This window comes from Eschrichtius robustus, chromosome 2 (assembly GCF_028021215.1).
Source record: "Eschrichtius robustus isolate mEscRob2 chromosome 2, mEscRob2.pri, whole genome shotgun sequence".
NCBI classification, from domain to species: Eukaryota; Metazoa; Chordata; class Mammalia; order Artiodactyla; family Eschrichtiidae; genus Eschrichtius; species Eschrichtius robustus.
The window spans coordinates 42,787,816-42,810,071 of record NC_090825.1 but is presented as its reverse complement, the minus strand read 5'-3'; the positions used below and the strand labels follow the sequence as shown (position 1 = coordinate 42,810,071).

At 35.7% G+C, this 22,256-nt stretch overlaps 1 protein-coding gene, 1 non-coding gene and 1 pseudogene across 7 annotated transcripts in view; 2 read left to right on the top strand and 1 right to left on the bottom strand.

Moving 5' to 3' along the window:
* Positions 1-22,256, top strand: part of SLC38A9 (solute carrier family 38 member 9) — a 109,078-nt gene that overhangs the window by 68,771 nt on the left and 18,051 nt on the right. For all 6 annotated transcript variants that reach the window (XR_011073070.1, XR_011073069.1, XM_068535347.1 and 3 more), the window contains 2 exons: positions 1,782-1,889; positions 18,633-18,739. Coding sequence is in view for 4 of the 6 variants with exons in the window: in XM_068535347.1 (XP_068391448.1) it covers positions 1,782-1,889; positions 18,633-18,739 (215 nt within the window). In the remaining 2 variants the exon portion in view is untranslated. The remainder of the gene's footprint in view (positions 1-1,781; positions 1,890-18,632; positions 18,740-22,256) is intronic.
* LOC137760327 (U6 spliceosomal RNA) lies at positions 11,239-11,324 on the bottom strand (annotated as a pseudogene).
* Positions 15,037-15,167, top strand: LOC137760360 (small nucleolar RNA SNORA18). The gene has a single exon (XR_011073314.1). It is a non-coding gene; the product is annotated as a small nucleolar RNA SNORA18 (small nucleolar RNA).

Genomic DNA, 22,256 nt, shown 5'->3' with positions numbered 1-22,256 from the left:
TAAGAGAACAGCTAGAGGAAGTAGACTACGATTTCAGCAGGAGAGATCCAAAGTGGATGTTTTAGGAATTCTCAAGTCTAAGGGTTGGAAATATTATAACTTACTAAGGGAGGTTATGGAATATTTTTTTCCTACAGTATCTATTTAAGAGTATAGCACAAAATTATCACTTGACTTTCAGCCTGGGATATTGTTCTCTAGCTGAAGCTCCTAAGGTTTATTCTGCTTCTGCTCTCTTCCTCTGTGCTTTTTCTTTCTTAGAACACTATTGCCTCCTTAAAGAAACAGACTTCTTTTTGTGAGACCTGTTTTAGAAAAGGAACCCCTATGAAAGCTCAGATCTGGTTAACTAAGGACAAGGATATCATTCATAAAGAATTGATAACCTAAATAGATAATAGGATTTCACCTCCTCCCTATAGTTCTGACCTCTTGGTAGGCGGCCTGGAGTATGAAATAATTAGATTACTCATCACATCAAGGAGGTGGCTTTGGGTTTTCAGAAGACCAAAGGAGGAGGTAAGGATATTTCTCTATACCTCTGCCTCACAACAGGATTCAGTGTAAGACTGACTACCACAGACACACACAGAAAATGAAGAGTTGTGGTTATATAAGCTTTAGCCTCTTGTATTCATCCTTTCTGAATCAGCTAACCTCCAAACCCACAGTAAGAGCTTATATAGCTCATTTGTGGTTTCCTGATTTGCTTGCCTACTTTCCCATGGAACAGATCTTTAAAAGTTAGCATGTAAACTTATAGAAGAATTTGCTCAGTTGGGCAAAACAATCACTAGGCTTCTAACCAGGTTAGTTATTCTCTACCTCCTTAAGGATATTTTTCTTTTGCCCTTTTCCTTGGTACTTTCCCTTTTAAAACTGCATATAGCTTCTTTAGAGAAATTAGAATCTAATTCCTCTAGAAACCTTTCTGGATTTCTTGACTCTACTCCATAATGACTGGACTTAATTCCTTAAATCCTCTAACATCTAGACTACTAAAAAATCCGGAAATTCTGAATGCCCACTTTACCCTGCATAAAGTGGGCATTTACTTTACACAGTGAATGGAATCTGGAATCTTTCCATCTAGCAAGTAGTACTGCTCAATCAAAACTTCATCTAGATAGTAGATCAGATTGTTCATGGATTAGGTGGCTTATTGCCTTTCTCAAATAAGTTTATGATTCACATTTACTACTTTTCTTTCTTCACTTTTTCTTACACTAAATATTTTGACAGACTTTTCCAACTTATTGACTGTCTCTAATACTTTTTTTTAAAGTTAATTTTACCCGTTCCTTTTCATTTTTAAATTTTTTATTTATTTCTTTATTTTTTGGCCATGCCACACAGCTTGCAGGATCTTGAAGTTCCCCGACCAGCAATTGAACCTGGCTCTCAGCAGTGAAAGCGAGAAGTCCTAACCACTGGACCGCCAGGGAATTCCCCTCTAATACTTTCAATACAAAGAATAAGAGTCAGTTTCAGGTTGTTTTTTCTCTCCTATGTAACCTTACAATTTTATAATGGACTCTCTGCATGTATCTTCCACTAAACTCAGCTCCTAAGTTCTTAGGCCTACTACATAGTTTTTTGCTTTGTTTTTTGATATCTCACATAGCTTGTTTCTGTTCTTTAGATCTTACCTGGGTTTTAGTGGGCATAAACAACAAAGGTAATAATTTTCCAAACTATGCTGAGAATGTAGAAACAAAACTTGATTTTGAAATAGTCTGTAAAACAAACTTGATAAATGGTTTCTGAATTTTTCCTTACAGGCACAGTGTCTGTTCTCTACTTGATTTTTCTTGTCACCTTGAAGGCTATTCGCTTGGGATTTCATTTGGAGTTTCATTGGTTTATGCCAACAGAATTTTTTGTCCCAGGTGAGCTATTTGTCCCAAGTAAAGAATTAATAAATTACAATAATGTGATCTTCAGTTAACTATTGTTACTATAAAACAAGTATTGGTAGATTTTATGATGAACACTTTTATTAATGCTGTTAAGCTAAAAACAGGAGTACAGTTGAAATTACTGTGGTTTTCTTGCAGTTAGGGCTAACCAGTACCCTTTGTCATTTCTGCTTGGGAGTTAAAGTCACAATGCAATTGAAAAATCAAGAACTCATTCTCTACACTTTCTCTGAGGAAACATACCCCTAGAATTTCAGAGACTTAGAACACAGTCAGTGATAAATATATGTGAATAATACTGGTAATTAACATCATTGTTCCCCTTATGGGTTTTTTTCTTTTAATATTGCTGTTTTTCAGGCTAATTAGGGTGGTGATTATTAAGTATTCTTTCCCACCTTTTTTTTTTTCCCCATGGCTTGGCAATTTCTTAAGTTTAACTTGGCAATTTCTTAAGTTTAACTTGGCAATTTCTTAAGTTTAACTTGGCAATTTCTTAAGTTTCACCCAAATTTTTTCCCCATGGCTATAACTTGGCAATTTCTTAAGTTTCACCCAAATTTAGAGGATTTTGGACATGATAGAAGCACCATGAAGCAATGAATGGATAATGCTAAATGAGGAGACAGACTAAAAAATGGAAGTAACTATTACGCTCGTATCTTAAAAACTAATAATAAGGGGAACGTAGTACAAAATTCTGTTGTTGGTTTAGAAAGACTGCTTTCTTTCCAATCTTCAACTGTTGATTCTGGCAGTCTAGAATTCAAATCTCTATTCAGTTTCTGGTGTTAGTCTCTAAAGCCTGCAAATATAGTTGTCTACCACCCCTTTTGTTTCTTTTGTTACAACATTCCTGAGTTTTCCAGGTGTGCTGAGTTGGTGGTCATTGGAAGGTATTATTTATGTTACCATGGTTACTTGTTTTCAGATCATCTGGCTGCATCAGCTTTGATTTTTTTAATATCTATTAGAAGCCCACAAAGACTAAAAAGTCAGTGTAAATTCAGGATAAAGGAAGTACTGGGGCTTGCAAAGCATCTTCTCTCACAGATTGTATTTAGAATTGGACAGTGATGAAAATAGCAACTTTAAACTAGTTCTTCCATTGATTAATAAAAATAGTCTAGGATATTATTTTCTAAAAGTAGATCCATATTGATTTATATTGAGGCTTAGTGATGAACATTTCTGCTAATGATAAGACATTAGAGATAAATATGGGAGAAATGGAGAGTACAAATAGTTATTTAAAAGATGGAAAAGGGAATATACCTAAATAGATATCAAGCCATTTATTTCACTTTACTTCATTTCTAAATGATATGAGGGGAGAATCATGAGGACTAAAAGAGGTTCATGTAAATACCTGTGGTCCTGAAATTACTTTATTGTGATTGAAGAATTTCTTAAGAAAGAAAATATATCATAAATCTTTTTCAGTAAAGGCTAATTAAAAATCAGAGAATTGGAGGGTGTGAATCTTTACCATCCTGATGAAGAATTCTCATAAACTTCTAGTTCTAATTGAATCTTTATGTACTCTTGTTTCTAAAAAGTTATTTTTCAGTTCGGTAAATCCCATCACCCTTCTTCCCAGGTAACTGGAAAAATAATGAGAAAAACCTACTCATGTATTTCATCCTATCCTTTCCTGCCTCCTCAGGGACTTCACTTTTGCAGTTATTCTTTCTTTTTTAATCATGTATCATCAGATTTTTCCTACTGAACTATTCCTTCCAGTATACAAACCTATGTCCCAATCTAAAAACAAAAACTCATATGACCCCGCATTCCCCTCTAGCTATTGTTTCCCTTTAAAGAAAAACCTTTGTAAGAGTTGTCTGTGCTCACTGTCTCCACTTCTCCTTCCATTTTGCCTTGAACTCACTTCTGTTAGACTTTTGCTCCAATCACTCCACTGACTGATGACCAATGACTGCATCCTTCCAAACTCAATGACCAAATCTCACACCTCTTCTTACTCAACCTGTCAGCAGCATGGGGCACATTTGTTCACTCCTTCCATCTTAAAATACTTTCTTTATTTAACTTCTAAAACCCTATTCTCTCTTGATTCTTCTACATAACTGTTCCTTCTCATATCTCTGACCTCTAAATGATAGAGTCATCCAGGGTTTAGTACACAAACCCCTCTTCTCTCTACCTTTATTCCCTAAATAATGTCATCTAGCCACCACGCTATATGGTGACTAGTCCCAATTTTTTTTATCTCTGGCCCAGATCTCTCCACTGAAATCCATACTCATATATCTACCTGCCCCTTCTACATCTCCACTTGGATGTCCATTTTGTATACTTAATTTACACAAATCAAATACTTGTTTTCTTCCTCATTCACCCCCTCCCAACAGCCTGCTTAACCTGCTCTTCTCCCAGGCTTCTCATTCTCAGAAAATGGTAGCACCAATTTACCACTTGATCAGGCCAAACTCTTTGGAGTCATACTTGACTGTTCTTCCTTTCCACCCCCCATATCTGCACAATCTATTTTCTACTTGTAAAATAAATTGAGAATCTGACTACTTCTTACCATTTCCACCAAAAAGAATTATGTTAAGCTTCTAATCTCTCAGCCAGATTATTGCAGTAGCTTCATAACTAGTCTCACTGTTTCCACTTTGTCTCCTTCTCCGTGATCTGTTCTACACCTAGCAGATGGAGTGGTGTTTTTGAAACACAACCTTCAAAAGCCTCTAATGGTTTCCCAACTCATTCAGAATAAAGGCAAGTCTTTGTCACAGTCCATAGGCCCTATATGATCTGACTCCTGGCTTCCTCTTTTATTTCATCCCCTATTACTTTCCCACTCATTCAGTCCACTCCAGCCACACTGTCTTCCTTGCTGTTCCACAAAAATGCCAAGCACACTCCTAGCTCAGAATCTTTGCACTTAGGATTCCCTGTACATGAAATGTTGTTGTCTTTTTCTCAGGTATCTACATAGTTGGTATTGTTAGAGAGGTCTTCCCTGACTTCCTGCCCATTCTCACACCTCCTTCTTGTTCCTTATTTTCTTTAGAGCCCTCATCACTACCAAATCTTATATGCAGATATCCCTGGTCATCTAAATCTATTAAGTTCTTGATTCTGACTAGTTGGAATATTGAGGCGTATCTGTTATTCTAATCAACTTAGCTCCTGAGTTTCAGATAAATAGTAGCAGACGTTAAGATAACAAGAGACTTACCTAGAACTGTTTCCGAATCTGTTTGGTTCTTGAATTCGAGTAGTGAAAGTTCAGATGGTAAGAAATACCTGTATTATTTTTTTTACCTGTGTATCTGTCTCCCTTAACTAGAATGTTAGCTCTCTGAGAAAAGAAATGGTTTTTTTTGTTTTTTATACTTCTCTATTACTGTTGTGTCTCCAAGGCCTATAATACTTCTGGCATATAATGAGTGCTCAATAAATAATTATTAAGAGTAAATGTGTTTATATCCACTCCTTTTTAAATCCCATTAAAACATTTACATTAAAAAAATAAATGTAAAAAACAAACACAAAGAGACTCTATAGAAGAGACAATAGCAAATGAGAGAGAGCAACAGATTTTTAGAAGCTCGAAAACTGATACATGGTTGGTAACTGACAGCAAAGCAGAGAAAGCTGAAATGTAAGTACCTGTAGAGAGGAGGCCAGTTTGAACTACACAATTCTTGAAAGCCTGAGTGTTTGGAGAAAATTGGTTAACTCTGAAAGCAAGGGTAAGGAGAAGGGCTTAAAATGGGAGAATTCCCTGAAGGTTTATATCAGGAATAATTAGCTATAATCCATCCCCCTTCCCTCTTCAACCTAGCAAGAGATGGAAGAAACTAAATCAGACACTCTCTGGACTCGGGTTTGCCAAATACAGCAAAAGGGTAGGAATAAGCCTCTAGTCTTAAAACAGGTTAAGTGAAAGCATATATGCTGAATGATGAGGCCATACCCCACCATCTACCCCTCCAATTCTCTTTTCTTTATTCCTTGGTTCCCAGAATGCTGATAGCATAGGATAATAGAGGATTCTTCTCAGGAGAAACTGATAAGCCCAAGAGGAAAGACCTAGAGTCTCAGATATTCGGGTTCTACCAAAGAAATGGCAGGTACCTTGCTTGTATCAGACCATTTAGATGTCCACTAAGTATGCATTTTTTTAGTGCTTCACTTTTAAATATAAACAAACATACAAAGAGCACTAGATATTTGTGGAAAACCTCTTACATAAAAATAAAACAAGAAAGATAAAAAAGAGGACCTCCCTGGTGGTGCAGTGGTTAAGACTCCATGCTCCCAATGCAGGGGTTCCGGGTTCTATCCCTGGTCAGGAAACTAGATCCCGCATGCATGCCGCAACCTAGAGTTCACATGCCACAACTAAGGAGCCTGCCTGCTGCAACTAAGACCTGGCACAAGCAAATAAATAAATAAATATTTTTTAAAAAAAGAAAGATAAAAAAGGAATTTAAAGGGAAAAATAATAAGAAGGAACAAAAGCAAAATTCCAAAAAATTACATCCTCAAAGTAACAAAAGACAGTGATATCCATGAAACAATATTTGGATGCCAAGCAAGGAAGGAAAAATGGGGAGTTGATCTTAGAAATAAAATATGTAATAGAAATTAAGAATTCAAAGAAAATTTGGAAGATAAAGCTAACTTCCCCAAAAGACTAGAAATTATGGATGGGTGGATGGATGGACAGATGGATGGATGGTTAGAAAGAAGGAAGGAAGGGAGGGAGAGAAGGAGGGAGGGAGGGAGGAAGTGAGGGGGGGAAGGAGGAAGAGAGGGAGGGAGGAAGGAAAAAAATAAATAGGACAGAAAAGATGAGAAAATAGATAATTAATTCAGGTGGCCCAATATCCAGCTAAAAATAGTTTCATAGAGAAGAAAGGAAATGAAGGTGAGGAAGTTATCAAAGAAATAATTTAAGAAATTTCCCCAGAACTGAAGAGCATGTGTTTCTAGATGTAAGGGCCCAAAATACCCAGCATTGTGAATAAGACCCACACCAAAACTCATCATTATGAAATTTTACAACACCAGGGATAAAGAGAAGGGCTTTCAGGGACAAAGAACAAGTCTGTACAAAAGGTCTGGAATCAGAATAGTATCAGACATTTTAACAACAACTCTGAAAGTTAGAAGGCAATAGAAGTGTCATCAAAGGTCTCAGAATAAATTATTTTAACTTAAAATTCTAAATCCCACCATACTCTCATTCAACTGTTAGAGTACAACAAAGGTATTTTCAGAAAGTAAAGTCTCACAAAATTTTCACAAACTGAACAAACCAGATAACCAGCACCCAGATCAAAACCAGAAATTACTAGCACCCCAGAAGTCCCTCTCATTCTCCCTACCAATCGCTGTCTCCCTGCAGAGATAACCACCTGTTCTAACTTCTAACCCCAAAGATTAATTTTGTCTGTTTTTTGACTGACTATAATTGGAATATACAGTATGTATTCTTTTGTGTCTGGCTTCTTCCAGTCAACATTATATTGTGATATTGAGCCATATTGTTGTGTGCATTTGTAGTTTGTTCATTCTCATTAGTATTTCATTTTATAACTATACCACAATTTATCTTTTTCCTATTAAGGGATGTTTGAGTAGTCTCCAATTTTCGACCATTATGTTTATTGTAGCACTCTTCATTCTCTTACATATCTTTTGGTGAACATAAATGCCTGCTTTCTCTTGAGCATAAACCTAGGAGTGGAATTGGTAGGTCAAAGGGTATGCATATATTCTACTTTCGCAGATATTGCCAGTCAGCTTTCCAAAATGGTTGTACCAATTTACGTCCATACCAGCAGTGTTTGAGTGTCTAGTTGTTCCACGTCTCCATCAACACTTCTGTTTTCTTTTTCATCTAGCCTTGCTGGTGGGTGTGTAGTGGTATTGTGCTTTTAATTTGCATTTCCCTGATGGCTAATGAAGTTAACACCTTTTTATATGTTCATTGCCAATTTGGATTTCCTCTTTTGTCGAGTGCCTTTTCAAGTCTTTTGCCCATTTTCTATTTTTTTCATATTGATTTATAGGAGTTCTTTTTACTTTCTAAGTACCTGTCTTATGTATTCAATTATCTTCTCCCCCTCTGCTTACTTCCTTTCTTAATATGACTTCTCAGAGTAATAAAGTAGGCAGTTTGAGAATGATTGGAGGTTTGGGGCTTCTTTAAAACCACTTTGTGAAGGAATCTGTCTTCTTTAATTTACTACACATTGATCATGGTATAAATGTCTGGGTTCTTTAAAAGACATATTTTTCATACAAAAACTTGTACACAAATGTTCATAGCAGCAATATTCATAGTAGTCAAAAGGTGGAAACAATCCAAATATCTATCACTGATGAATAGATAAATAAATGTGGTATATCCATACAATGGAATATTATTTGGCAATAAAAAGGAGTAAGGTATTGTTGTGATGCTTGTACAACTCTGGGAATATTCTAAAAACTTTTAACTGTACACTTTAAACAGGTGAAAGGTATGTAAATTATATCTCAACAGAGCTGTTAAAGATAATCTTAGGTTTTCAAGACATTTACTCAGAGTTTTTGTTGGTTAATTGGAAAAAGCTGGATATTCACTCACTCTAATTTGACGGGTTAGAAACAACAGTGGTATCACCTGGCTTAATTAGAGAAGAATCAACTAACAAGTTGCTTCACGAGGCATCTTAGAAGTAATAGATGTTGAGTGCTCCAAAAGACAGGAAAGATCAGCTAAATTGAAAAGAGCTTATCGAAAACTAGTAAATCTTAGGAAAAAGCAAAATCATTCTGAAGAACAGTTTAAAGTAGAATGTTGACCATGTTCATGGCCAAGAGTCCTTTATTATGAAAATAAATGAACGCCTCTGGTTATGTGTCATGCATTGCCCAAAAAGACATGGCCCACTGCCGTCCGGGAGCTTGCAGTTGAGCTGTAAGACTGCTCTGTGAATTAATGATCACAGTATGAAGATACACAAGAGACATAGTAGTATAGAGGAATTGCATGTAAATAAGAATTAGGAATCAGAGAAGTGTTCTAAATAAGAGTATTTTAAGGCCAAAAGGAGTTCTTTAAATGAAGAATTGGAGGAATGGGTTTATGCCAAGTCAAGGGATCAATATGTTTAAGAAACAGTTAAGGCCTGAGATACCATGACCCATTTAGGAAATTACAAGAATTTGGATGGCTGAAGTGAAAGAATACTTATTGATGAAGTAATAGGAGACACGGATAAAGACGCAAAGGCCAGATCATGGAGAGTCTTCTATTTTAAGCTAAAAATAACTCTGGTTGGCTATGAGAGCCTCCTTCTCCCTTATTTGGGATTGGCTGAACTAAGAGTTAGGCTTCTGTGTCCCTAGGTCAATAGGGTAGAGGAAGAGTAGTCCTATAATTCCCCGCCTAAAAATAGGATTCATAATGGAGCTGCTACAGTCACATACCACCCTCATAAAAGGTAAGTTGAGGTCAGAGGTGCTGTAGCCTCTTTGAATCAACAGAATCTGTAGAAAAGCAATGATAGTGAAAACACTGTTAGAACCTTGGGATATCACTAAAGCATTGCTGACATGGTAATTCAGAGGTGGGTGATGACTGATCCCATGCCCAAATCCCATCTCACTGTCTGCTTTCTTAGACAACTTCCAATATCAGTAAGCAGCCATCAAAATGGAGTTAGAAGTACAAGAAATTTTGTGGGGGAGCATTTATGAAAGAGGGGAGGGCGAGCAGGAGTAGGTAGCTACATCAGACCACATTGTAGCTTAGGTCTGTGAAAGGAGAAAAGGAAAGGAGGAGGATTGGGTAGAAATAGATTAAGAAAGTCTTAGCCAACCCAATGTGAAGCTCTGTCAAAGATTGCCTGCAGAGGAGTCGAGGGTTGGGCAAAAGTGGTCAGGCCCGAGTACTCTGCTTTGCTCAGTCGTTGGCTAGGAGCTGCCCAGGGAAAGTGTGACTTCTTGATTAGGTCAGCACAGCCCAAAGAGGCTGCAGCTGGAGTTTATCAGCTCACTGCATGCCTTGCATCAGGTTCTCACTTGGATATCGGAGTAGTACATTTACATGGCTGCCACAGTGAAGTTTTATAATGTTTTAATATAAATTTGTCATGTTAATATTAATGTTATTCCTAGTTATGGCCTAGGAATACCTTTAACAATATGTATGCTTATTTTATTATTGTGAATGGAATGCTTTAATTTCTCTATATCTTCTAAACAATTATAGGTATATAAGAAAGATGTTGATTTCATATATATATTTATATAAAATTTTCTTTCTAGCTCCCTTACTTTGAACTCTTTTTTCCCCCAGCTTTATTGAGATATAATTAACATATAACACTGTGTAAGTTTAAGGTGTACAACATGTTTATTTGATGCACTTATATATTGCAAAACGATTACCACCATAGCACTAGATAACATCTTCATCACATAATTTCCATTTCTTTTTTGTGGTGAGAACATTTAAGATTTACTTTCTTAGCAACTTTCAAGTAATGCAGTATTATGAACTGTAATCATGATGCTATACATTGGATCCCCAGAACTTATTCATTTTATAAATGGAAGTTTGTACTCTTTGGCCAACATCTCCCCATTTCCCCCACCTCCCCAGCCTCTGATAACCAGGATTCTGGTTTCTGTTTCTATGAATTTAGCTTTTTTAGATTGCACATATAAATGATATCATACACTATTTGTCTTTTTCTGTCTGACTTATTTCACTTAGCATAATGCCCTCAAGGTCCATCCATGTCACAAATGGCAAGATTTCCTTCTTTCTCATGGCTGAATAATATTTCATTGTATATGTTTACCACATCTTAATTCCTTCATCTGTTGATGGACTTATAGGTTGTTTCTATATCCTGGCTATTGTAAGTAATGCTGCTGTGAACATAGTGCAGATGTCTCTTCAAGATAGTCCTTTGGATATATACCCAGAAGTGGGATTGCTGGGTCATATGGTAGTTCTATTTAAAAATTTTTGAGCAACCACCATCCCATTCTCCATAGTGGCTGCACCAATTTCCGTTCCCACCAACAATACACCAGGGTTCCCTTTTCTCCACATCCTTAAGAACACTTGTTATCTCTTATCTTTTTGATGATAGCCATTCTAACAGGTGTGATATATCATTGTGTTTTGTTTTTGTTTTTAATTTTTTATTGTAGTATAGTTGATTTACAGTGCTGTGTTAGTTTCTGTTGTATAGTAAAGTGATTCAGTTATACACACACACACATTTATTCTTTTTCATATTCTTTTCCATTATGGCTTATTACAGGATACTGAAAAAATATGGAATGCTTCACGAATTGTGTGTCATCCTTGTGTAGGGGCCATGCTAATATTTTCTGTATTGTTCCAATTTTCTTTTTCTTTTTTTTTTTTTGGCTGTGTTGGGTCTTCGTTGCTGCACATGGGCTTTCTCTAGTTGCGGCGAGCAGGGGCTACTCTTCATTGCGGTGTGCAGGCGTCTCGTTGCAGTGGCTTCTTTTGTTGTGGAGCACAGGCTCTAGGCACGCGGGCTTCAGTAGTTGCAGCACGCAGGCTCAGTAGTTGTGGCTCACGGGCTTTAGAACGCAAGCTCAGTAGTTGTGGCACACGGGCTTAGTTGCTCTGCGGCATGTGGGATCTTCCCGGACTAGGGATCGAACCCCTGTCCCCTGCACTGGCAGGCAGATTCTTAACCACTGCACCACTGGGGAAGCCCCTGTATTTTTCCAATTTTAGTATATGTGCTGTCAGAGCAAGCACTATCATTGTTTTTGATTTGTGCTCCCCTGATAATTAGTGATATTGATCACCTTTACATGTACCTGTTGGCCATTTGTATGTCTTCTTAGGATAACAGCCTATAGGCATACCTCATTTTATTGCACTTCGATTTATTGCACTTCGCAGATATTGCGTTTTCTTGCAAATTGAAGGTTTGTGGCAACCCTGCATTGAGCAAGTCTTTCAGCACCATTTTTCCAATAGCATTTGCTCACTTCCTATCTCTGTGTCACATTTTAGAAGTTCTCACAATTTTCAGACTTTTTCATTATTATTATATTTGTTATGGTGATCTATGATTTTTGACATTTTTTAGCAATAAAGTATTTTTAATTAAGGTATGTATTTTTTTAGACATAATGCTATTACACACTTCATATACTAAATATATTGTAAACGTAACTTTTATATGCACTGGGAAACCAAAAAATTCGTGTGACTTCCTTTATTGTAATATTCACTTTATTGCAGTGGTCTGTAACCAAATGCAAAATATCTCCAGGGTATGCCTGTATTTAGTCCTCTGCCCATTTTTTAATTGAATTGTTTGTTTTCTTGCTGTTGAGTTATATGAGTTGTTTATATATTTTGGTTATTAACTCCTTATCCAATATATGATTTGCAAACATTTTCTCCCATTTTTTAGGTTGCCTGTTCATTTCATTAATGGTTTCCTTTACTGTGCAGAAGCCTTTTAGTTTGATGTAGTCCCATTTGTTTATTTTTGCTTTTGTTGCCTTTGCTTTTGGTGTCAAATCAAAAAATCGCTGCCAAGACCAATGTCAAGGAGCTTACCCTCCCCCCCATGTTTCCTTCTAGGAGTTTTATGGTTTCAGGTCTTACATTCAAGTCTTTAATCCATTTAGAGCTGATTTTTGTATATGGTTTAATATAGGGGCCCAGTTTCATTCATTCTTTTTTTTTTTTTTTTTTTTAGCTCCAGACTTGTCCAGTTTCATTCTTTTGCATGTGTCTCCCAATTTTTCCAACACCATTTATTGAAGAAACTGTCCTTTCCCCATTGTGTATTCTTGACTCCTTTGTCATAAATTAATTGACTGTATATGTGTAGGTTTATTTCTGGGCACTCTGTTCCATTGATCTATATGTCTGTTCTTTGCCAGTACCGTACTGTTTTGATTACTATATCTTGTATTATAATTTAAAATCAGGAAGTGTGATGCCTCCAGCTTTGTACTTCTTTCCCAAGATTGCTTTGGCTGTTTGGGGTCTTTTATGTTTCAATACACATTTTAGGAATGTTTGTTCTATTTCTGTGAAAAATGCCATTGGAATTTTGATACAGATTGCATTGAACCTATAGATTGCTTTGGGTAGTATGGACATTTTAACAATATTGATTCTTCCAATTCATGAGCATGGAATAACTTTACATTTGTGACTTTCTTTCATCATTGTCTTATAGATTTTAGTTTATAGGTCTTTCAACTCCTTGGTTAAATTTATTTCTAGGTATTTTATTCTTTTTGATGTAACTGTAATGGGATTGTTTTCTTAATTTCTCTTTCTCATAGTTTGTTATTAGTGTATAGAAACACAACAGATTTTTGTATGTTGAAATTGTACCCCACAAGTTTTCTGAATTTGTCTATTAGTTCTAACAGTTTTTTGGTGGCATCCTTAGGGTTTTCCATATATAGTATTATATCCTCCATGGATAGAGGCAGTTTTATTTCTTCCTTTCAAATTTGGATGGCTTTTATTTCTTTTCTTGCCTAATTGCTCTGGCTAGGACTTACAATACTGTGTTGAATAAAAATGGCAGGAGTGGGCATCCTTGTCTTGTTCCTGATCTTGGAGGAAAAGTTTTCAGCTTTTCACCATTGAATATGATGTTAGCTCTGGGTTTGTCATATATGGCCTTTATTATGTTGAGATACATTCCCTCCATACCCAGTTTGTTGAGAGTTTTTATTATAAATTGATGTTGAATATTGTAAAATGCTTTTTCTGCATCATTGAGATGATCATATGATTTTTATTCTTCATTTTGTTAATGTGGTGTATCACATTGATTGATTTGTACACGTTGAACCATACTTGCATCCCTGGAATAAATCTCACTTGATAATGGTATGTAATCCTTTTAATGTATTTTTTTAATTTATTTATTTTATTTATTTATTTTTGGCTGCGTTGGGTCTTTGTTGCTGCGCACAGGCTTTCTCTAGTTGTGGTGAGCAGGAGCTACTCTTCGTTGTGGTGTGTGGGCTTCTCATTGCGGTGGCTTCTCTTGTTGCAGAGCATGGGCTCTAGGCACACAGGCTTCAGTAGTTGTGGCTGGCAGGCTCTAGAGCGCAGGCTCAGTAGTGGTGGCGCATGGGCTTAGTTGCTCCGTGGAATGTGGGATCTTCCCGGACCAGGGCTTGGACCTGTGTCCCCTGCTTTGGCAGGTAGATTCTTAACCACTGTGCCACCAGGGAAGTCCTAATGTATTGTTTAATTTGGGTTGCTGATACTTTGTTGAGAATTTTTGTATCTGTGTTCATCAGGGACATTGGCCTATAATTTTCTTTTCTTGCGTGTCTTTGTCTGGCTTTGGTATCAGAGTAATTCTGGCTTTGTAAAATGAGTTTGGAAGTGTTCATTTCTCTTTTATTTTTTGGAAGAGTTTGAGAAGGATTGGTATTAATTCTTCTTTGAATGTTTGGTGGAATTCACAATGAAGCCATCTGGTCCTGGACTTTTGTTTGTTGGGAGGTTTTTGATTACTGATTCAATCTCTGATCTGTTCAGATTTTCTGTTTTTTCATGATTCAGTCTTGGTAGGTTGTATGTTTCTAGGAATTTATCCAGCTCTTCTAGATTGTCCAATTTGTTGGTATATAATTGTTCACAGTAGCCTCATGATCCTTTGTAATATTTCTGTTTTATCAGTTGTGATGTCTCCTCTTTCATTTATAGTTTTATTTATTTTAGTCCTCTCTTTTTTTCTTTTAATCTAACTAAGGGTTTGTCTGTTTTATCTTTCAAAAAAAGCCAGCTCTTAGTTTCATTGATCTTTTCTATTGTCTTTTTAGTCTCTATTTTCATTTATTTCCACTCTGATCTTTATTTCTCTTCTTTCTATTAACTTTGGGATTCATTTCTTCTTCTTTTTCTAGTTTCTTTAAGTGTAAAATTAGACCATTTATTTGAGATTTTTCTTATTTCTTGAGTTAGGCCTGTCATATATAAATAATAATTCTATCATCTTCCCCAAAATTTGGGGCTCTATATAATTATATAAATATAGTGCTAACTGTTGATCTGAAATGATCATTCTTTTTCTTATTGAGAAAGTATCCTTCTGTTGAGGTCTATCCCCATGGGGCTTTATCTATAAACCTATATCATTGGAAGCACTTCATAGAGTAACTATGTGGTTTCCTTTACTCATAGAACTATGTGTTAGATCCGTGGGAAAGAACTACAAGACAGAGCTGCTAAATAAACTGAAAAACCTAACAGTCAAACTCTTTTTTTATCTTAGGTATTGGCATATCCCAACGATCTGTACTGTTCTAGGGTGTGATAGCTTAGGAGTGAATATGATTTGAACTTAATGCATGTTTAGAGGGTGTCTAAAATTCAGAACCAGGCAGATCCATCTCCTGACCCTAAACATGGTCCTAAAGTAAATTGCTTGAGGAAATTGGATCCCAGAGATTACAGGTGGGGAATTTTGAAGTGTATCCATATTCCACGGGATCAAAGAAGCCCAACTGAAAGAATTGTGGATTGACTGACATGATAACTGTGGATTGAGTAAAACTTCTTTTTGAAAGGGCTATCTTATCTTGAAGATTATGACTTTGGAGGAACTAAGGTGATTGGCAGTGGAAAGAATCAGAACATGTGAAATTCCTTAAAAATTTATTGATTTAAATAATTTTGCCTATGTAACACATAATAAAAAGAAGACCCTTTACACTTTGTGCAGAATGTCAAAAAAAAAAAAAAGTATGCTTCTATTCCCAATTTAAGAGTTTTTTAAAAAACAGAAGTGGGAATTGCCCCCACATTTTACTTTGTTGCTGACATGTAAAATTTTAAAAGATTACAGACAGAAGAAGGAGAGACTTTTCCTAAGAAAAATACATTTTGAATTGCTTCCACAGATAAAAATTCAGATGAAAGCTAGCAGACAAAAAACTTGATATAAAACAAAAGTATGTAATTTTTTTTATCTTACTTTCTGATTTCTTTTAGAGCTACTGCTTGATTCTTAGTTGTTCTCACTTCCTTTCCTAAAATATTATGGTAAAAAGCCAGGGGGCTTTTTTTTCATTCCTACTTTTTACACTAAGGAATCACTTGTGATGGGTTGTCCTCCACTTTGCCACCTCCTTTGCCTAGATGCAGCACTGTTTTTGAGTAAATCATAGTCTTTTTCTACATAAAAGAAATTTTTTCATTTTTATATTAGCAAACCTTCAAGACAGAAATTGGCAGTGCTTTTAAAATGTTATTTTATTATTCTTATTTCAAAGTAACTTTATGTTTATTGTGTTTATTGTAGAAAATTTAGAGAATATAAGTAAGTGATTAATTTACAATAAATTCCATTAACCAGAGATAACCACTATTTACACTTTGTGGCTATCTCTACAGTCATTTTTTTTTTTTTTTCACATACACACACTTTTTAAAATAAAAGTAAAATTGTATTATACATGCTATTTGACTTATGAACATTTGCTGTAGCATAAAATCTTTCTCTGGAACATGATTCTTGCATAATATATACCACTGAGCAACTGCATCATAGTTTAGTCATTCCCCTCTATGTAGACATTTAAATTATTTCCAGTATTTTTAAGCAATGCATTTTAGATTAGCCATTGAACAATGTTAAATGACAAATTCTCCCTTCCCTGATTACTTTTCTAAGTATTTTTCTGGCAAATTCAAGTAATGGAAGAGGAAGGACTTTAGAGTCAGACAAATTCAGTCAGACACCTGAATTTTTTTTAATTGAGGTATAGTTGATTTACAATATTATATTAGTTTCAGGTGTACAGTGTAGTGATTCAATATATTTGTACTCCATTACAAAATAATGATTATATTTCCCTGTGCTGTACAATATATCCTCATTGCTTATTTATTTTATACATAGCACTTTGTATCTCTCAATCCCATACCCCTATCTAGCCCTTCCTCCCTTTCTTCTACCCACTGGTTCACCACTAGTTTGTTCTTTATATCTGTGAGTCTGTTTCTGTTTTGTTCTATTCATTCGTTTTATCTTTTAGAGTCCATGTATAAGTGATAACATATACTATTTGTCTTTCTCTATCTGACTTATTTCACTAAGCATAATACTCTCTAGGTTCATCCATGTTGCTTCAAATGGCAGAATTTCGTTCTTTTTTTTATGGCTGAGTAATGTTCCATTATACATATATATACCATATCGTCTTTATCCATTCATCTGTTGATGGACACTTAGATTGTTTCCATATCTTAGCTATTGTAAATAATGCTGCTATGAACATTGGGGTGCATTATCTTTTCAAATTAGTGTTTTCATTTTCTACAGATAAATACCCAGCAGTGGAATTGCTGAATCATATGGTAGTTCTATTTTTTAGTTTTCCATTGACTGCACAAATTTACATTCCCACCAGCAGTGTACTAGGGTTCTCTTTTCTCCACATCCTCGCCAACATTTGTTATTTATAGATTTTTTGATGATAGCCATTTTGTGTGAGATGTGAGGTGGTATCTCATTGTGGTTTTGATTTGCACTTTTCTGATGATTAGCAATGTGGATCATTTTTTCATGTGCCTGTTGGCCATCTGTGTATCTTCTTTGGAAAAATGTGTATTCAGGTCTTCTGCCCATTTTTTTTTAGTTTTTTTAACATCTTTATTAGAGTATAATTGCTTTACAATGGTTTGTTAGTTTCTGCTGTATAACAAAGTGAGTCAGCTATACATATACATATATCCCCGTATCTCCTCCCTCTTGCGTCTCCTTCCCACCCTCCCTATCCCACCCCTCTAGGTGGTCACAAAGCACCAACCTGATCTCCCGGTGCTATGTGGCTGCTTCCCACTAGCTGTCTATTTTACATTTGGTAGTGTATATATGTCCATGCCACTCTCTCACTTCGTCCCAGCTTACCCTTCCCACTCCCATGTCCTCAAGTCCATTCTCTACATCTGCATCTTTATTCCTGTCCTGCCCCTAGGTTCTTCAGAACCACTTTTTTTTTTTTTTGGATTCCATATATATGTGTTAGCTTACGGTATTTGTTTTTCTCTTTCTGACTTACTTCACTCTGTATGACAGACTCTAGGTCCATCCACCTCCCTGCAAATAACTCAATTTCATTTCTTTTTATGGCTGAGTAATATTCCATTGTATATATGTGCCACATCTTCTTTATCCATTCATCTGTCGATGGACACTTAGGTTGCTTCCATGTCCTGGCTACTGTAAATAGAGCTGCAGTGAACATTGTGGTACATGACTCTTTTTGAATTATGGTTTTCTCAGGGTATATGCCCAGTAATGGGATTGCTGGATCATATGGTAGTTCTAGTTTTAGTTTTTTAAGGGACCTCCATACTGTTCTCCATAGTGTTCTGCCCATTTTTTAATCAGACAGACCCTGAATTTGATCTTGCTCTGCCACATACTAGTTGTATGACCTCAAACAGAAATAACTGATATAAAGTACCTTCACAGAGTAGTCATTTCTTGATTCCTTTTCTCTCCCTTTTCAAGTATTTGTTAGTATAATGTTAGCCTTGAGGAACTTTGTAAAAACATTTTAATATTCTTATTCCCTGGACAAAACAGAGACAACTGATTTTTAGTAATCAACTTTCAGCTACTAATATTCATTTTCCAACTGTCAGTTTTAATGTGTTTTTTCCCCCTCTTTTTCTCCTAGAGATAAGATTTCAGTTTCCACAGCTGACTGGGGTGCTTACCCTTGCTTTCTTTATTCATAATTGTATTATCACCCTCTTGAAGAACAACAAGAACCAAGAAAACAATGTGAGTAATTACCTGAGGAATTGACTTTTGTTACCAGATATTAATTTTTAAATTTAAACTACAAAACAGTGGTCTGCAAACTTTTCTGTAAAGGTTCAGGTGGTAAATATTTTAGGCCTTGTGGGCCATGTGGTTACAATGACCCAGCTCTGCTATTGTAGCATGAAAGTAACGATAATATGTAAACAAGTGGGTGGTGACTGTGTTGCAAGAAAATTTTATTTACAAAAACAGACAGTGGTCTAGATTTCACCCATGGGCCATAGTTTACTGTAGAGCAGTCACTAAAAAAAAAAAAAAAAAAGATGTATAGATAATAGCAAATAGTGGTGATAAGATCTTGAAAAATACCCAAGTAATCTAAAAGAAGACAGGAAAAAGGAAACGAGAATATATGGGACAAATAGATAACAAACAGAAAGATAATAGATTCAAACCAAGTAGTATAGATAATTACATTAAAAATGGTGTAAAGACTACAACTAAAAGACAGAGATTGTCAGTCTGATTAAAAAACAAAACGTAATTATGTGCTGTCTACAAGAAATTTACTTTAAAGATATACCATGCAGACACTAAACATAAGAAAGGTGGAGAGGCTGGGGGTTTTTTTGTTTGTTTGTTTGTTTTGTATTTTGTTTATTTTTGGCTGTGTTGGGTCTTCATTGCTGTGCACTGGCTTTCTCTAGTTGTGGTGAGCGGGGGCTACTCTTTGTTGTGGTGCGTGGGCTTCTCATTGCGGCAGCTTCTCTTGTTGCAGAGCACAGGCTCTAGGCGCACAGGCTTCAGTAGTTGTGGCTCGTGGGCTCTAGAGCAAAGGCTCAGTAGTGTGGCGCGCCAGCTTAATTGCTCTACAGCATGTGGGGTCTTCCCCGACCAGGGATCAAACCCATGTCCCCTGCATTGGCAGGCGGATTCTTAACCACTGCGCCATGAGGGAAGCCCCAAGAGAGGCTGTTTTAATATCAAAGTAGACTTCAGAACAAGGAGTACTGCCAGAGATAACGAGGAACATTATATGATTATCTTTAAGGATCAATTCATCAAGAAGACATAATAATCCTAAACATGTATGCACCAAGTGACTGAGTTTCCAAGTAAATGAAACAGCAACTGTCAAAACTGCAAGAAGTAAACAAATCCACAATTATAATTAGAGATTTCATCACCCCTCCCTTAATAATTGATAGAACAAATAGAAAATAAGTAAGGATATAGAAAACATGAAAAACATTATCAACCTACTTGATCTAATTGACATTTATAAAAGTCTTCTCTCAAACAACAGTAGAATGCACATTCTTTTCAAATGCACATGAAACATTTATCAAGATAGACCATATGCTGAGTCACTGAACAAGTCAATAAATTTGGAAGGACTGCAATCATACCAAGTATATTCTTTGACCACAGTGAAGTTAGAAATCAATAACAGAAAGAAATTTGGGAAATTGACAAATATGTGGAAATTAAACAGCATACTCCTAAATAACTAATGAGCCAAGAAAGAAATCACAAGAAAAATTAGAAAAGTACTTTGAGATTACTGAAAATGAAGACACAACATACTGAAATATATGGGATGCAGCTAAAACAATGTTTAGAGGGAAATTTATAGCTGTAAGCACCTACATTAGAAAAGAATATCTCAAATCAATAACCTAACCTTCTATGTTGAGACACTGGAAAAAAGAAGAGCAAACTAAACCCAAAGGAAGCAAAATTTAACCAGTTACCTGTGGCCTTATTTGTACAATTTGAATTCAATTTGATAGCTTCTAACCATGTAAACAAAAATGATGAAGTTCTAATAGGAGTCTATACAATTGTTACTGAAATACAAATGAAAGAAGAGTTCACTGTGCCTGGGGATTCTGAGAAGTCTTCAAGTAATGTTTGGCAGAGTCATTATGAGGGCCTTTCTAAGTAGAAGGAAGTTAGGTCTCAAATTAGGGCAAGAATATAAGTCAAGCTCTTCCATTTTCATCTTTATTGTTACCTGGTTACATACAACTGGCATATTACCTGTGAGTGGTGTTGAAATTGAGTAAATCTTGATTTTTCCCAACTTCCTAACTTGGTGATCTTCAAATTTCATTTTCTTTGTATATAAAAGTAGCCTAATTTGATACCTACCTCTCAAGTTTTTAATCATAATCAAATATTATAAAATAGGAAAAGTGTTTAACATGACCTGGTGTTTAGTAGGGGCTAGAAGTTTTTAGCTTTTCTACCTCTCTTACCCTTGCTTTCCTGACGTTTACAAACTGTGGATCTTTCTGTTAACAGGAGAGAGTATCCCGCAGATTTTTTCTAGTGCCTTTAAATTTGTTTTGCAATGAGAACATATTAAGTCTTCTCCAAGATTTCTTCCTATGATATTAATGTTAGAGTCTCAGAAAAATATATAACTGAACCACATCAGTTATTTCTTTCTCTCTTCTCTCATCACTGCACTAGATTTTAATGTTAAAAGTGGCTTTTTACCAAGGTTTCAGGGTAATACAAGAAAGCCATATGCAGAATGTTGCTTCACTGTTTATTAAGAACTGTAATTGGGATAGTCTTTGTTAAATTGCTCAACATCCTTTATACAAAGACTGTGGAGAGAAAATTTTCTGTGTTCAAGGCTAGGAAAAAGTTTCTCTTAATAAACTCATTGTTTGACAATAAGGGTCATATAACTATTCTTGTTTCTATTTTTGCTTTGACTTTTAGAAAACTTAAAGTATTAAGTTCTCTTATCTTTTTCTATAACTTTTCTTAGGCAAATGTATTTTTAGAGCTTTTATCTTTCCCTGTATCCCTCACACTTTAGATAGGGTTTTTATTTTGGAAATGTTTAGTCTTATTGTATTTTTGTCATAAACAGTTTTAAATCTTTTGAGGGAGTAGGAAGAAAATGTTACTTATCCTAAATAATCATTTGGAACTTTGGGGTGTAGAGGGAAAATTGAGGATATACTTTATGGCCTTTACTCTTAAATTCCTCTCCTTCACAAATTTCCTGACTCATTGCCACTTGAACTAAGCTGCCTACCACAAGTTTAGGAAGTTTAGAGATACGTGGAAAATATCTATTTTATCTTTACAGGAAATAGTGTATGTCATTAACAGTGTATACCTTGGTGTCAGCCAAGTCACCTATCTATCCTTATCAACTATGCCAGCTTAGACCAAGTACCACAGAAACACATTTTGTGAAGTTGGATTCTCATGTATATTGGGTCATTCTATCCATAAGGCTGTGTTTCTCAAACTTTACCACCAAAGTCCCCTTAATGACAGAGAAGAACACCTTGGATACCCTGGGTATCTAGGGGTGAAGAACACAATTTCAGTGAACTCTCATGTTTTATCTTAAACACTCATGCATATTTTTATTGTGCTCATAATTAGTTTGTCTTACTAGAAAACAGTCTGAAAATAATGAGTTAAATTACAGGCAGACTTCACTTTGCACAGCTCCCATATGCATGAATTTCAGTTACTATGGCTTAGTTAAATTATGTCAGTA